Source organism: Propithecus coquereli, unplaced genomic scaffold (genome assembly GCF_000956105.1).
Source record: "Propithecus coquereli isolate 6110/MARCELLA unplaced genomic scaffold, Pcoq_1.0 Scaffold351, whole genome shotgun sequence".
In the NCBI taxonomy this organism is placed as follows: domain Eukaryota; kingdom Metazoa; phylum Chordata; class Mammalia; order Primates; family Indriidae; genus Propithecus; species Propithecus coquereli.
The window spans coordinates 75,541-90,728 of NW_012149186.1; the positions used below are offsets into that span (position 1 = coordinate 75,541).

Consider the following 15,188-nt stretch of genomic DNA (forward strand, 5'->3'; position numbering starts at 1 on the left):
GTTGGCAAAGAGATGAAAGCGACTTAACTCCTCATGGAGTGAAGCAGCACTGAAAGCAAGGTTGACCTTCTCGTTGATGTTTAGTAATACTGAGCAACCCTCACTGGTTTCTACCCCATGTCTCTGGAGCTGCCCCGAGTCCAGGCACTGTGAGAGGATGGGGTTATGAAGACAACCTGGGTGTCCCTAAGGATAGGGATGTCACCGGGATGTGACAGCCGGAGCCCTGTGCATCACCAGATGCATACAAATCTCCCAGGGAGACCCTGGGCTGCAGCTCCTGAGGTTCTGATTATTACATTAAGAAGGGATCGAAGAATTTGCACTTTCTCAGGGGCAGAGGAGATTCCTAGGCAAGTGGTCTGAGGATCGTATTTTGAAAATACCGTGGTACAAAAAGCAAAAATTTATGTATTTGGAAGGATTTTGGCACTTAGTCCCACCAAACCTGCAGCATCACCAGTGTCTCTGAAGCACTCTGTATAATTAATAATATTTTATAATTCACGTGTAGCTGTGGAACGTCAGGGTTTCTCCTGACCTGACTGTCTACGTGAAGACCGTAGCCCGGCGTGTGCCGTCTGCTCAGCAGAGGGAATCGGGTCCCTTCAAAGAGCAGAACTGGTTTTCTCGCCGTGTGCAATGCTTGCTCACAGCAGCTGTTTCCAAAGCCATCTTTTCCTATGATTTTGGCAACGGCAGCTGCAGCAGCAACATCCGCGTGTTTTGCTTTTTTAACCCAGCCACGGCTTTGGCGAGGTTAGGGGTACAGTTGAAACTCCCTGGCACATGATCCCAGGCCTTTTGCCCTTTTGTTCCTGCCTGGGAGAGTGCAGCGGGGATTGCGGACGGATAGCCATCCTCCTGGGGCCGCTCGCCTGGCCCCGAGCCCACTGCACAAAGGAGGCATTGATGGTCAGGCCTCTTTGTGAGATGCCGGAGTGAGTTAAAATCCCTCAGGACTATCGCTCAGGTATTTCACCCTGAGCAAGATGCTGTTATGGGCTGGATAAAAAATAGCAGCAGGAAGCAGAGTTTTATCTCCAGAAAACTTCCGTCTTCTAGGCTTTTGCATTTGCCCTGGAAATGTATAGAACTGACGATATCTCTCTTCATCCGGTGGTGGGGGGAAGTGGGGCTCCTTGATTATGCTGAGGAATGCAGGGGTCACCCTGTTTCAAAGCAGCGCTGAATACCCCTGCCGGAATCCGGGTTGCCAGGCAACAGGTGCTGCCTGCCCTGGCTTGGCTGTGTTGTCTGGGAGGGTGGGAGCTGGCACACCAGCATTGGGCGCCCCTGCCTTGGCCTCTCTGCCGCGCGGGCAGCCACTCCAGCCTGCCAGCTCTGCACCTGCTTCAGGGAGGCCTGGGTGTTGTCTGCGTGGCTGCTTGCGCTTTAGTGCAAAAATGGCATCCTTTGGAGGTCCAATGGCAAAAGACTTCAAATGAATTCAGGGAATGTAACACGATTTCTGCAATTATGGTGGGTGTGCAGTAATATATGGTATTTTAAAAGCTAACTCCAGATTCAGTTAAGTGCAGATGTTTTCTTAAATTTGGGCCTGAAGATTTGGCTTTAGCCCTCTGGCAAGCGTTGTTTGGCCTGGGGTCAGTTTTAAAACTTCAGAGCCAACATACATAATTAGAGAGAGTTTTGCATAAAAAGTTGAAGGACAAGTTGGAAGATACAGCAACACCAAGCCAGCCTTCCAGCCTGAGAACAGGCTGAGGCATGGTGCGGCTTTGCACCAGCTGACATGGCAGAAGGTGACCCTGGCTTCAGTGGCTCAGGGTTTAGCCTTTGTTCCCAGAGAACACCAGGGAGGTGGAGTCAGTGCTTCGAGTAGACACAGCAGGGTGGTTGTCCTTATGCAGTGAAAGGAGTGCTTGGAATAGAAGGAAAAATATCAGAACTTTGGGATACTGTTGCTGCCCCATCGAGGGAAACTCGAATGTTCTTTCTGGGATTTTCTCCTCCTGCAAGGTGACACTTTTTAAGGTTCTCGTAGCTTCAGAAACACAACAGAGCGGCCACGACTGTTCCTGTGTGTGTGGGACCCACAGGCAGGCGGGAGGGGCCTACCGGCCAGCGTCACAACCCGAAGGCCTATGTGCTGGGCAGGGCAGCTGTGCCTTCCAGACTGGCCAGATGTTTTATGGTTCTGTAGCCACAGCTGCCTGTGGAGCCCCCTTTGTGCCAGGCTGAGGAGGCTGCGATCCGAACCCATGTGAGGGCCCTGGCCGGCTGCCTGGGCAGAGCGGGGCCCGGATGCCCGCAGCGTGCTGCTGGGGCACCTGGGGAGAATGGCCGGCCGCAGCGCGGTTGTCGCCTGCAACCGAGTCCCTCCGGGGTTCCTGCAGTCCTGAAATCAAGGAACGAGTTCCGATGAAGAGGCGTGCCCGGATCAGGCTGCTCTGCTCCAGCGCACGGAAACCTTTGTAGACGGTTTTCCTCTCCATTCCGAGAATGGGACTGGAGCCAAATTGTCCTGCCTTTTGGTCTCTGGGCTGACATCTGCCACCCCTTCGAGGCGGATGTTGCGTCCCCCTGCCCTGTCTGTCTGCCACATCCCGTCTGTCTGGCAACACGACCATGTTGTTTGCCGTCCTCTTCTGCCAGGAAGGGCTCTGCGACCCTGTCCTGGAGCAGTTTGCTCAACCGTGCATGGATCCGGGCGGGCCATGTGTTGGCCGTTTTCTGGCCAGTCCTGCATCCTAGTGTCCTGTCCGAGTCCTGGTCCGTGAACTCTGCTCTGCCCCCCAGTCTGTCAACAAGTGTCTTGTCCAGAATCCAGGAGTCCCATTGCTGAGTTTCACGTAGTTTAAATGGAGGCCCAAGCCTCTGTTCTAACTCTGACCTCTCACGGAACGCTCCACCCTGCTAACCTACAAAGCCCACACATTAGAACACAGGTATCTACAAAGGAAGCAGTTTTAATTTTAGACATACAAGAGAGTTTTCTCTATTTCTGTCTCAGCTCTTCATAGCCCATCGCTCCCCGACCGCCCTCATCCAGCTCTGCCGCCAGCAGCCCCCCGAAGGGCCTCCCCCCAAGAACTCCCCAACAACCGGGGTTTCCTGAAAGGGAAGCCAACAAAGAAACCCTCTTGCAATGCTTTACTCTTGGCTTCTAGAACCCTCCCTCCAGTCCTCTCTGCTTCCATGACCAGCCCCGGATCCCTTTGTAGGAGACCTTCCCTCCCTGATCCCTGAAATACTAGTGCAGGTGATCACCTGCAGCCTGTCCTACAGCACTCTCTACTTATTCTAATTTTAGCTCAGCCTTATGCGTCACCAGAAGCAGAACCCTGCTCGAGCTAGCTTAGGTAAAAATGTTGACCTCCTGAACGCAGGAGAAGCTCGTGCACTCCAGAGGCTGAAGCTGCAGTGGGCCTCCCTGGGGCCCGGACCGGGGAAAGGAGAGTCAAAGTGTCTGATTCCATCCCATTCTCCCTTCTCTCTCACTGACCTGATGCCCAGCCTGCTCCTCCAGGCTTGCTGTGGGAGCTGGCACACCCAGCAGCTTGCTTTTTCAGCTTGAGCACTTAACTAACTGCTTCTCCACATCCCGAGGGCTTTATAAAGGTGCATTCCTGTTAACTCAGCAACTCCGCTTCTGGGAACTTAATCTCAAGGACATACCGTGAGAGGTGCATTAAGGTTTAAGTTTATGAATGGTCATCATGGAATTATTTATTATGGGGAACAGGTAGAAATACTTTGAGTAGTCAATAGTAAGGGATTGTTAAATCACTGATGGTATACTAATATGATTAACTTTTATCATATTTTTAAAAATGATTCAGAATCATTTTCTGAAAAGAACTTACTGAGAAAATGAGATAAATAAAAAGCAAGATGTATAACTGTCTGATCTCAATTTAAAAATACATGCATTAAAATTATAAAGTACACCAAATGTTAACAGTAGTGACCTCAGGGCGATGGGATGGCTGATGACTTTTTCCCCTGTACATTTTTGTATTTTGTGTTAGTTTACACACAGCTCAGTGCGGAGCTCTGTTCTCTCGGAAGCCCCTCCGCCTGCCCAGGCTGGGCTGAGTCCATCCGTGTGTCCCTAGGATGGGGCACATGTTCCTATTGTTGCAGTTACCACGTAGTCCTCTGATGTCTTGTAGGGAAAACCTTTGCATGTTCGTCTTTATTTCTTGTACTTAGGAGAGGACTGAACGTGGCCGATAATTAAGTGTCTATTGGCTGAAGAAATTTAAGTCAGCAGAGAAACGCTTTTGCTAAGTTCAAACATCTGCAGCAGTTTGCTTCCTAGAAGACTGAAATAATGCTTTGGCTTCCCTTTCCGCTTTCTGCGCCGTTGTGGCATTTAATGGATCAGATCACTGATAAAATTGAATTTAAGAAATGTACGTATATGAACAGGGCTTAGCTATTGAGATTTAAAAAACTTTTTATTTTGAAGTCATTATAGATGCACATCCATTTCTCAGCAATTGTACAGAGAGATCCGTGTACCTGCCTGTGTCCTTTACCTGACATCTCTCCGCAACAGAGTCTCGCAAAGCTGTGGTACAGTTCACAACCGGGACACAGACACTGCGCAGTCAAGGGCGGAACTTCTCTGTCACTACAAGGGGCCCTTCCGGCCAAACTCGTTTTCCTCCATCCCCAGCCCCTCCCGAACCCCTGGCAACCACACTAATCTGCTCTCTATATCTGTACTTTTGCCATTTTGAGAATGTTACATAAATGAAATCATACAGTGTATAACCTTTGTGGATCCCTTTTTTTCATGCAGCATAATTCTCTAGAGGGTCATCCAGGTTGTTGTGTGTGTCAGTAGTTTGTTCTTTTCATTGCCGAGTATGCCACAGTGTGGACATACCACACTTTGTTTCATCGATCGCCTGTTCAAGGACATCGGGGTTGTATCCGTGTTGGGCCATCATGAATAAAGCCACTCTTGTTACTGCACAACCGGCTTCTTCGCCCAATGCGCAAGAGGAGGCCAATGCATTGAGACAGCGGGGGCAGCAGAGAAAGAGTTTAATGTCGCAAGGCACCAAACTAGGATATGAGAGGAATTTTTCAGATTCATCTCCTGAGAATGTTGGGGCCAGCGATTTTAAAGGTAATTTGGCAGACAAAGGGCTAGGGAATGGGGTCTGCTCATTGGCTGGGGATGAACTCATAGGGTTGGGGAAGCAGAAATTGTCTTCTGGGCTGAGTTCTTGGTTAGAGGGTCACAGGACCTGTTGAGTCAGTTCCCCCACACGGCCACTGCTGTGGTTGGGGTCAGCCGGCTCCCTGCGTGCGAAGTCTGGGAAACATCTCAAAGACCAGTCTTAGGTTTATAGCAGTGATGTTATCGTAGGGGCAATTACAAATCGTACGACAGTCAGGAGTACATGACTCCTAGGCGGTAAACAATTGCAGGAAGGCAAGCGATGAAACAGTGGCGGGTAACTTTTAGCTATGCCTCTTCCGTAGAAATCAGACTTCTGCCACAGTCTTGCCTTACGGGCCTGCATTACTTTAATATACGTGGTTTCACTGGCAACATACATGTACGGGTTTCTGTGAGAACTCGAGCTGACATTTCTCTGGGACAAGTGCCCCAGAGAGCCGATGCAGGGCTGAATGGTAGTTACAGGATTGTCTTTTAAGAAACTTCCAGACTGTTTTCCAAAGTGGCCGTACCATTTCACATTCCCACTAGCCACCTCTGCGTGACCCAGTTTATCCACATCCTTGCCAGCATTTGGTGTTGACACAATTTTTTATTTTAGCCATTCCGAAAGGTGTGTGGGATATTTTCGCATTTCTCTCATGGCTAAGGAAATTTAAGATTTTCTCATGTGCTTATTTGCTGCCTGTATATCCTTTTTGGTGAAATGTCTCCGTATGTTTTGCCCATTTTTCTAATAAGATCGTTGGTTTATTTTTTACTGTTGAATGTTGAGAGTCTTTATATTTTAGGTACTAATCTTTGTTGGATATGTGGTTTCCAAATATTTTCTTCTGGTCTGTAGCTTGATTTTTCATCCTCTTTATATGGTTTACAGAACAAAAGTTTTTAATTTTGATTAAATCAAATTTCTCACGTTTTACTTATGTGGACGGTGCTTCCGGGGTCAGGTCTAAGAACTCTGCGCCTCGTCCTAGATCCCCAGGATTCTTCTGTTTTTCCTAAGAGTTTTTTAGTTTACATTTTACATTTAGCTTTGTGGTTCCGTTTGAGTCAATTTTTGTGTAATGTGTGAGGTTTAATTTTATTTTTTGCCAGTGAAAGTCCACTTGCTCCAGCACCACTGATGGAGGACGCTGTCTTTCCGCCACCGAATCGCTTTTGCACTTCTGTCAATAATCAATTGAGCGTACTCGTGTGGGTCTATTTCTGGGCCGTCTGTGCTGTTTCACTGATCTGTGTCTGTCCCTTCACCGCTACACAGGACCCCGATTGCTGCAGTATCGGGACGTCCAATTTCCCGTTTCTGACGGTCTCTGCGCCGGCACCCGCCCCCGCCGGTGGCCCCGCGAGGCTGAGCCGCGTGCCCTTGCCTTTCAGATCTCTACATGTACGCCGCCCTCGTGTGCTGCCTCGGGATCCTCAGCATCCTGCTCTTCCTGTTGGCCATCGTCTGGCAGTCTGTGTTTAGCAAGAGGAAATCCAGAGGTAAGAAAACGATAAGGTCATGTCTGGGATGCGAGCACAGCCCGACCACAGACAGGCGGAAGGTGCCACGCAAAATACCACCTTGGTGGAAAAGTACATCGTGAGTCAGGGGTTATTTACCTGTGAGTGCTGAGCGCAGCGAGCCGGCAGATGTGTTTCCTTAGCCTCTGCTCAAAGACACCGTGGCCGCTGTTGACAGAAACCCGTCTTGGGTCCCTGCGGCCCCTTCCTGCTCTTATTCTCCCCAAAGAGTCTGTGGTGTCCGATGAGCCTGGGGTTGAATTATGGCTCTGCCACGTGAGAGCTTTTGGACAAGTTCCTGAGCCGTTCTGAATTTATGAACCGGGATCGACACCCCTTCGTCAGGTGGAACGTTCCCGGGAGTGTCCGCCTGGCAGGCAGGCAGGACTTGGAAAGCGCCCCTTCCCTTCTTTCCCTGTCCAGTCTGAGTGCCCCTCCATCTCCTTCCTTGCCAGTGTCCCTGTTTCCCTGGAGTCTGTCCTCAGCCCCTTCCTGCCTACGCCGTCTTTCTCAGCCCGGCGGTTCTCCTGACTGTCACCTCCCTGTGAATGCTGCCTGCTTTCTCGCGAGTCCCCACCTCTCCTCAAGCCTCCATGTCGCATGTGCAGACCTCTTGGTGGTGGTCTCCTCTGAGAGCCCTCCCTGCATCCCCCCTTCAGAATCTCCAAAACAGCCAGGGACACTGTCACTCCTGCTGATGACCGGGATAAGAGCCGAGCTCTGGAATTGGACTGACGGTGGTTCCACGGCACCCCCTTGCTTACTGCGGACAACACGCCCTCTCTGCCTCTTCTTCCTCACCTGAGACACGGGAAACAGTGGCTCTCAGCCTCAGGGGTGTTGTGAGGTCTAAGTTACCAACAGACAGATGTTCAAAACCTTTAAGACATTCTGGCTCCTAGTAAACATCCCGTATTGATGTTGACATATGGTTATAATTGTGCATAATAATCACTATTAGCCCGAGGTCTTGGAGCTTGGAAGTGTTAGATGTGGTCATCTCTGCTTGAGGGGCCACTCCAACAGGGACTCTGGGCAGCGTTTAGGGAGGGGATTCTCCCCAGAGGTACGGGCAAGGTTAAGGGACCAGGAAAGGAAGACACACATCCAGGGATGAGCACCGACAGGAAGCTGTTTCCAGCCTAGACCTTAAGGGACAAGGGGAGGAGAGGTTCCTGAATGTGCGAGAGCTGCAGCTTAGGGAGGTGTTGCCAGCAGGGGCCTTAGAAGGGGGAGTTGGTGGGGAGGGAGTCAGGATCGTGCATTCCTCAGCCTCTCTCTTCCCCACTCAGATCTCCCACCAGAAGTCAGAGGGCAGGGGAGCACAGAGGCACAGAGGCCAGCCTCCAGGGGCCCAAGCAGGGAGGGCAAGGGTGGACAGGGGTCCAGAGGGGCAGCAGAGAACTCCTGCATACTGGGCACCATGCCATGGGGCCGATGCAGCCCAGGTCTCTCCCTCTGGAGCCTGTGCCCTTCCTGCCAGCCTCTTTGCGTGTCTCTGTGCTGTCCTGCTAAGCCAGCTCCGGAACCTTCCCCCTCATGGCTCATTGCACACATGCATTGGCATGGGCCTCCCTTCAAGAGCGTGCAGGGCAGGGACCACACATTTGATCCATCCTCCTTGGAATCTGGCTCGTGACAGATGCTCAGCACATGGTGGGCAAATGGGTTTGTTTTCCAGCTGCTTTGCTCTGAACGGTTGGAGTGTGGAAGCCACATAGGCAGTTTCCAAGCCGGGTGTGCTCTGACAGCACTTTTGCCTGGGCTCAGGGGTATGCTGGAGAGTCTGACTTGAGCTACAGGCCCCACCGGGCCCTGGGCAGGGCCAGGGAAGCAAAGCAAGGCCCAGAAGGGCAGACTGGGGCACACAGAAGTACCCAATGTCCTCCTTCAGGCCCCACAGAGAGCCTCCTGAGAATGGGGATGCCAGCTGCCTTGTCCCATGCGGGAGTAAGAGGGCCCAGATGGCCTTGTCGTGTCTGTGCACGGCGCTGAAGGCCCCCAGCTGTCCAGGACTCCATCCGCACCTGCTGCGGGCCAGGCCCCGTGCTGGCTCCTGCATGTTCTATGCATTCCTGGACGACAGCCCGGATGGCTCCATTTCACAGAGAACACAGCTGAGGAGCTCAACAGAGTCCTGAAACCAGGCGGGGGCAGAGGCCTGATTCAAGCCCAGCTTCCTTCCAAGCCTCACGTTTCAATTCAGGAAACGTCTGCCATGGAGGCCAACCTTGTTGAAGGAATTTTTCTTCATCCTTCCATGACAGTTGTTGCTGAGGTTCCTCCCAAACAGCTCCACCCAGCACCTGCAGCTCCCGGGGCCCTGGCTGTGGTCTGGTGCAAGTCCCGTGGGAAGGCTCAGGGCCATCCTGCAGGGCAGGTGCTGCCCCGCACGGCCCTAGGAGCCAGGCGCCTCCCAGCCACCCTGTGGGGCCAAGGATGGAGGACTGTGCGTGATGGGCCTTGGGGTCCCCCTCAGCTGGGCCCAGGAGCCTGAGAGCAGCGCTGCCAATCCTTCGGGAGCAGGCTGTCCCCCCGGGAACCTGCGCAGATGCAGCTTCTGACCCTGTGGGCCGGGGCGTCCTGCCAGCCCGCATTTCCCTCCGGCTCTGTGGCTGTGTGAGGCCACACGGAGTAGCGAGGCCTTAGAGCCAGCTCTTCTGACCTCTATCCCACGCGCACTCCACTTTTAAAACAAATATTTTGAAATGACTTCACTACTACTACCTGTACTCCCAAATCAATTTAATGCTCTACAATTAAAGGAGAAATAAAAGGAAAGTAATTTATAACACAATATGACAGATTTTAGGATTGCGCCTCTTCTTTGGAATAGGTGTGAATTTCAGAGAAAAATACTAATCCATTATTATGACACTTGAAATAGAGGCTAAATGAGCACAAGTTTATGTACAGGAGGACTCGCTATGCCTGGGACAGGGACAAGCACTGACTGGCACAGATGGGCCATCGCCTCCAGGAGTGGCACTGCCCATCTCTGAGATGGATGGGACAGCAGGGCTGGTGACATCTCTTTCCCTCCCTGTGTCTTACCAGCAGGGCAGCCAGATCTGCCTACTTGGTGGCTGTAGGCTCCGTGTTGCCAAGACTGGACGCTGGCTCAGTCACTCTCTTACATTCTACTGGTTAAAGAAAGTCATGAGGGAAGCCAAGACCGAGGGCAGGGGGATGATGGCAAGGAAGTCGTGACCACTGAGGGGCCTGAGGATGGTGGTGCTGGGCCGTTACCCTGGCAACCAGCTAGTTCCCGAGGAGCATGCACTGTCTGTGCCTAGGCTGGATGAAAGGGGGTTGGGACATGGGTAGCGATTCCAAAGTAGTGGTTCCAGCAGGCGCCAGAGTGACAGCAGGGACAGGGCACATCCCTCCACAGCAGGCTGCATCCCCGGAGGCTGCTGCTTTTGTGGGTCAGCTGCAGGTGGTCATGCTGTCCTTGGGGGCAGTCAGGCATCTGTGGGCCAGGCCATGTGATCCTCATGACAACACTGAAACCCAGGAACACGCTTACAACTCACATAGAGCATACTCTCCCATTCAAGGCACCGCACTGTAACAAACTCGTGTCATCTGGATGGGAACTAGAAAGCACATAATTAGGCAAACACACCGAGAGCAGAGCTTGGTTCAAGGAGGGCCCTGGCCTTACTAGGAGCCCCTTGCTGTATTGACGGTTTCTAGATGTTCTGTGAAGATATGTGTTTGTTGGGGCTCCTGCGTCCTGACCACGTGTAGGAAAGCCAGCCCCCCCGCCTGCGTGGGGGCCGCAGGGCGTCAAGGCTTATGGGCTGCTCACACCCGTGTGCACGAGAGGGCTGAGCCCAGCCCTGCTCTCCAGCTCCCGCAGCAACATCTGCCTGGAGAGAGGAGTCAGGGTAGCTGGCCCCACTCCTGATACGAGCCCCAGCGGGACCCTGAGATAAATACAGCCCCTTCTGCAAGCCAGGGAGCCGCAGGCCAGTCCCTCTTCGTTCTCAGCCTTCCTGCTGCCCAGGCCTCCCCCCAGGCCTGGCGCTGCTTTGTTTCCGAGGGCTGAGTGTTCACGTGAGCGCGGGTTAATTGCACCCACGTGTTGCCTGCCAAGCACAAACATGCTTCCCACCTCCCCTCCCGAGCCGTGAATCTCCGTCCCTGCCCTTCGTCGTGCCGGCCGTGCCCAGAACCTCATCCCAGGGCCTTTGCAGCTCTGAGTCACCCTGGAAGGCACCAATCCTGGTGGCCCAGGGCCCAGCCCTGAGTTATTCTAGCGGTTCCTCAAGCACACTGGTTTCCAGAGGCCTTGCTTCTTTGGAATTAGTCCAGACTTGCTGCTTCGGGGCGGCCCCAGCAATCCTCCGGCCTCCTGTGTCTGAGCTTTTGAAAGTAGGTTTTCTAGGTTACGTATGATGCCCTTGCCCTCCATCCCCCCCAGGTCCGAGCTTCAAGTGTGTCCATTCCCCCGGAGGTGCATACGTAACCTAATCATCTGTACCCCCATAATATGCTGAAATAAAAAAAAAAAGATTCAGTTAATTAAAAAAAAAAAAAAAAAGTACGTTTGCTAAGGCACCCTGGAGCCACGCAGGAAGAGGAGTTGCCCAACCACTTTGTAATTGTACTCGAGTGTGTGAGTTCCTCGCTGTTCAGTTTGCGCTCCATGAAGAGGCTGCCTGAGGCTTGTTGCGCGCCCGTCCCTCCCCCGCTGAGAGCCACTCTCTGCTGCCCTGAGGATGAACCAAAGGACCTGAGGCCTTTTCTTCCTGAGGGACAAGAAGAGGGGTCTGGGGGCTGTGTCCCCTCACAGCCAGACTCAGGGGGAGGGAGCACAAAGCACAGAATGGGCAGCCATGGACGAGGGGCGGCTGAGGACGACCCTGGCCTTGGCGAGGACGAAGGGCTCATCGCATGCAGCCGGTGCTCTCCCTGGCTCCTCGGCATGTGCCGGCGTGCGCAGCTGTCCCTCTAGTGGGCCCGTGGGCTCCCATCTCTCCTTTGCGGGGCTCGTCAGCCTCGTAGCCTGGTAAACAAAGTACTGGACTTAGAGCCTAGATTCACGCTCCCTTATTTACAAGGCGGGTCTTTTGAGACCCCAAATTACGTTCCGAGCCCCCAGATCTTCTCGCTGTAGCGTGGGACGAGGGTTACCTCTTGGGGCTGTGGAGACCTTTCCTGCCCTGGGCGTGGGCAGCTCCAGGGGCCCCCTGTCGTGTGTGGGGTTCACCTTTCCTGGGCCCCATCACCATGGCAGCCTGGCGGCTCAGTGCATGCCGTCCCACTAGACATACAGAGTGAGCCACAGGTGTCATCTGACTGTTTTTTAGTAGTCGTGTTAAGGTAAAAGAAAACATGTGAAATTAATTTTAATATCTTTTATTTAACCCACCATATCCAAAATATCATTTAAGTCAGTATCAGCATATAAAGCTTATGGACGAGATGGGTTGCATCCCTTTTTTCCTACTGAGGTGTGATCTCGTCCTCCGGGGCGCGATCTCACACTTCCTGCACGCCCCAGTTTGGATTTGACACATTCTGAGGGCTGGATGCCTGCCTGGGGCTCTCGACTGCCACACGGGACAGCGGGTCTCCGGACAGACGGCTCCACGTGCTGGCGCTTTTCACCGAAGATGTGGCCACTAAATGGCCCTTTGCACGAGGGGAGCAGGAGTCAGAGGACTTGCTTCTCCTTCTCAGCTCCCCCCGGTGACTGAGACGCGGTCCTTCCCTGTAATTGTGCTGGCCTGGAAAGCTGTCGAGGCAGGACTGTTTGGAGGGGCTGGGCTCTGAGGCCTGGCATGGCGAGAGCACGGGGCTGTGCGTAGGAAGGGGCGCAGCCGCCCTGGTCCTGTCTCTCCCCGGGGAGATGCAGGCGGGGGGCGTGGGCTGGACCCTGAAGGCAGGTGCCGCTTTCCAGGCTGCAGGGCTCCCTGCCCGTGCTGGGCCCGCGGGAGGTGGGGAGGACACCGCGGTCCTACACTCTGCAAATGCTGCTGGGCGCTTACTGTGCGTGAAGTGTGATGACCTCATGCGGTGCCGGGGCTGCCACAGTCCTTGCCGAGAGTGGAGAACACTCGGTGAATGGAGCAGAAACGTCCACAGGTCCTGTTGTTGCAGGGTCTGTGCAAGGCCTGGGGGCCAGAAGAGGGTGCAAGGGAGTAGGGGGTGGGATGGGAGGAAGGTGGCCTCACCCTAGGGGTGCCAACCCTGTCACAGGGCCGGGTAGGATGGGGGGTAGTGGTGATGGGGACAGGTCAGATGGGGAAGACAAACCTTTCAGGCTGGACATGCCATCTGGGAGGTTTGACCATGCGCTGGGGGCTGTGAGCAGTGGTCCCAGCTCGGGAGGAGGAGAAAAGATGGGGGTGGCGGGATGACCCAGGGCCTGCTGCTGCTTGGCAGGAGAGGTGAGAGAAACAGGCTTTCCTATCAGAGCCTCAAAGTTCCAAAGACCATCAGACCGCCATTTAAAAAGAGCTGCACCCTGAGTTGTTATTTCTGCGCAGGAGGGTGCCTTGTGTGGAGCCAGGGCCTCTAGGCCACGTGCCTGGGTGCAAGGCCACGGCCCACGGTGGGGACAGGCTCCGTCACGCATCCTTCATGGGCTGCTTCTCTTCCCGGTCCCCGCCATCCGCAGTGGGTTTCCTCGGCTCAGCTCCCACCTGCGCTACTGGCACTGGACTCTTGCCTCGTGGTCTCCGCGTCTGGGGCAGTCCAAGCCACGCGAGGCTAACATGCCTGTGTAAGCAGCGCTGATTATGCTTTGCACGTCTAAGGTGCCTTTGGGTGAACTCTATTTCTTGGATGCCCGTAAGCCTCACCTTTGGTGTCCAGAGTCACTTTCGGTCCTGTGGGCAACCTCTCTTTATTAGTTGGACCACCAGCCCTGCACACACCTGGCTGAGACCTTGGACTGTCAGCAGGTGCTGGCAGGGGTGTGTCCTCTGCACGCTGGCACTGCCTGGCCTCACCGGGAGGCTGGCCCTTAGTTGCCCACAACGGGAGCCCCGAAGCTGCTCTCCTGCCCCCCAGGCTGCCCGCCCTGCTGCCCCTGGGCTAGACTTCCCGAAACACAGGTCCACTCAGGGGATTCTCCCGGGTCTCAGCTCCAGCTCTGCCCCGCCTTGCTGCGGCACAGTGGACTGGCCGTTTCTGCATCTGTAGGAGCCCTAATGTCAGCCACCCTGGGTCTCTGAGAATGGCGAACACAGCCGGTTCTCCATATCCACAGGTGGCGCATCTGCGATTCCACCAACTGCAGCTGGAAAATATTAAAAATAATAATAATAAATAAAAATACAACAATAACAATACAAATAGAAGACAATATAGTTCAACAACTATTTACATAGTATTTATGTTGCATTAGGTATATAATAGTAATCTAGACATGATATAACACATTGACTGCCACATTAGAAAAAAAATGTTTTCCCTGGGGCCATGGTGTTTTATTAAAACAAAACAATCCTTTCTAATTTGTTATTTTTTATTGTTTTCTGTGCATGAGTTATATGCAATGCAATCCATGTGTTTAGAATTAAATTGTCAATATTAATTGTAATAATAAGATCATCAACAAGTAAGATTTTCACCAACTAACTGCAAGGTTTTGCTTCACGAGGCCCTGGGGTTAAAACTAGCCTCAGTTAGATACAGCTCCCGTGGCGGTCAATGTGTTAAAGTATACGGGAGGATGTCTGTAGGTTGTGTGCAAATACTACACTATTTTACATAAGGGACTGGAACATCTCCAGTTTGGGGTATCCTTTGGGGTGGGGCGTTCTGGAACGAACCCCCTGCAGATACCACAGGATGACATGGTCACAAGAGGGCTCTGGCCAGACTGCCCAACCTCGTTGCCTCCCAGGTGTGCTAGCTGGCAGGGGTGCCATAGTGAGGTGCCACAGGCTGGGCGACTTTAGCAACAGAAACCTATTTTCTCACAGTTCTGGAGGCTGGAAGTCAGAGATCAAGGTGCCAGATGGCTTGGCTTCTCCTGAGGCTTTGTAGGTGGCCGTCTTCCCCCTGTGTCCTCCTGTGGTCTTCCCTGTGTGTGTCTGTGTCCTAATGTCCTCTTCCTCTAATGACACCAGTCATGTTGGATTGGGGCCCACCCTAATGGCCTCATTTTAACCTTGTTACCTCCTTAAAGACCCTGTCTCCAAATGTAGTCATATTCTGAAGTACTAGGGGTTAGGCCTTCAACATATAAATTTTGGAGGGGATATAATTCAGCCCCACATCAGCTGTGTGACCTCAGGCAGGTTTGTTAACCTCTCTGTGCTTCAGCATCCTCCACTGTAAAATAGGAGTAATGACAAGATTATTATGATAGTTAAACTAGAGTACAAAGTTGTGGGCTTCGAACATATTTGCTTGCAAAGCTCCTAAAATAATTTATAAAACTATGCACTCTTAATTGTTTTTTGTTAACACCTAAACTTTTTCATAAAAAACGTAAATTGTTACAAAGGTTGTGCTTTCCAGAGCATTACAAATATTGACATCTTAAAAATGA

General features: G+C 52.7%; 1 protein-coding gene across 1 annotated transcript in view; it reads left to right on the plus strand.

Moving 5' to 3' along the window:
* Nucleotides 1-15,188, plus strand: part of VSTM4 (V-set and transmembrane domain containing 4) — an 88,163-nt gene that overhangs the window by 22,020 nt on the left and 50,955 nt on the right. The window contains exon 4 of the mRNA XM_012651251.1: nt 6,545-6,652. Within this exon, the coding sequence (XP_012506705.1) occupies nt 6,545-6,652 (108 nt within the window). The remainder of the gene's footprint in view (nt 1-6,544; nt 6,653-15,188) is intronic.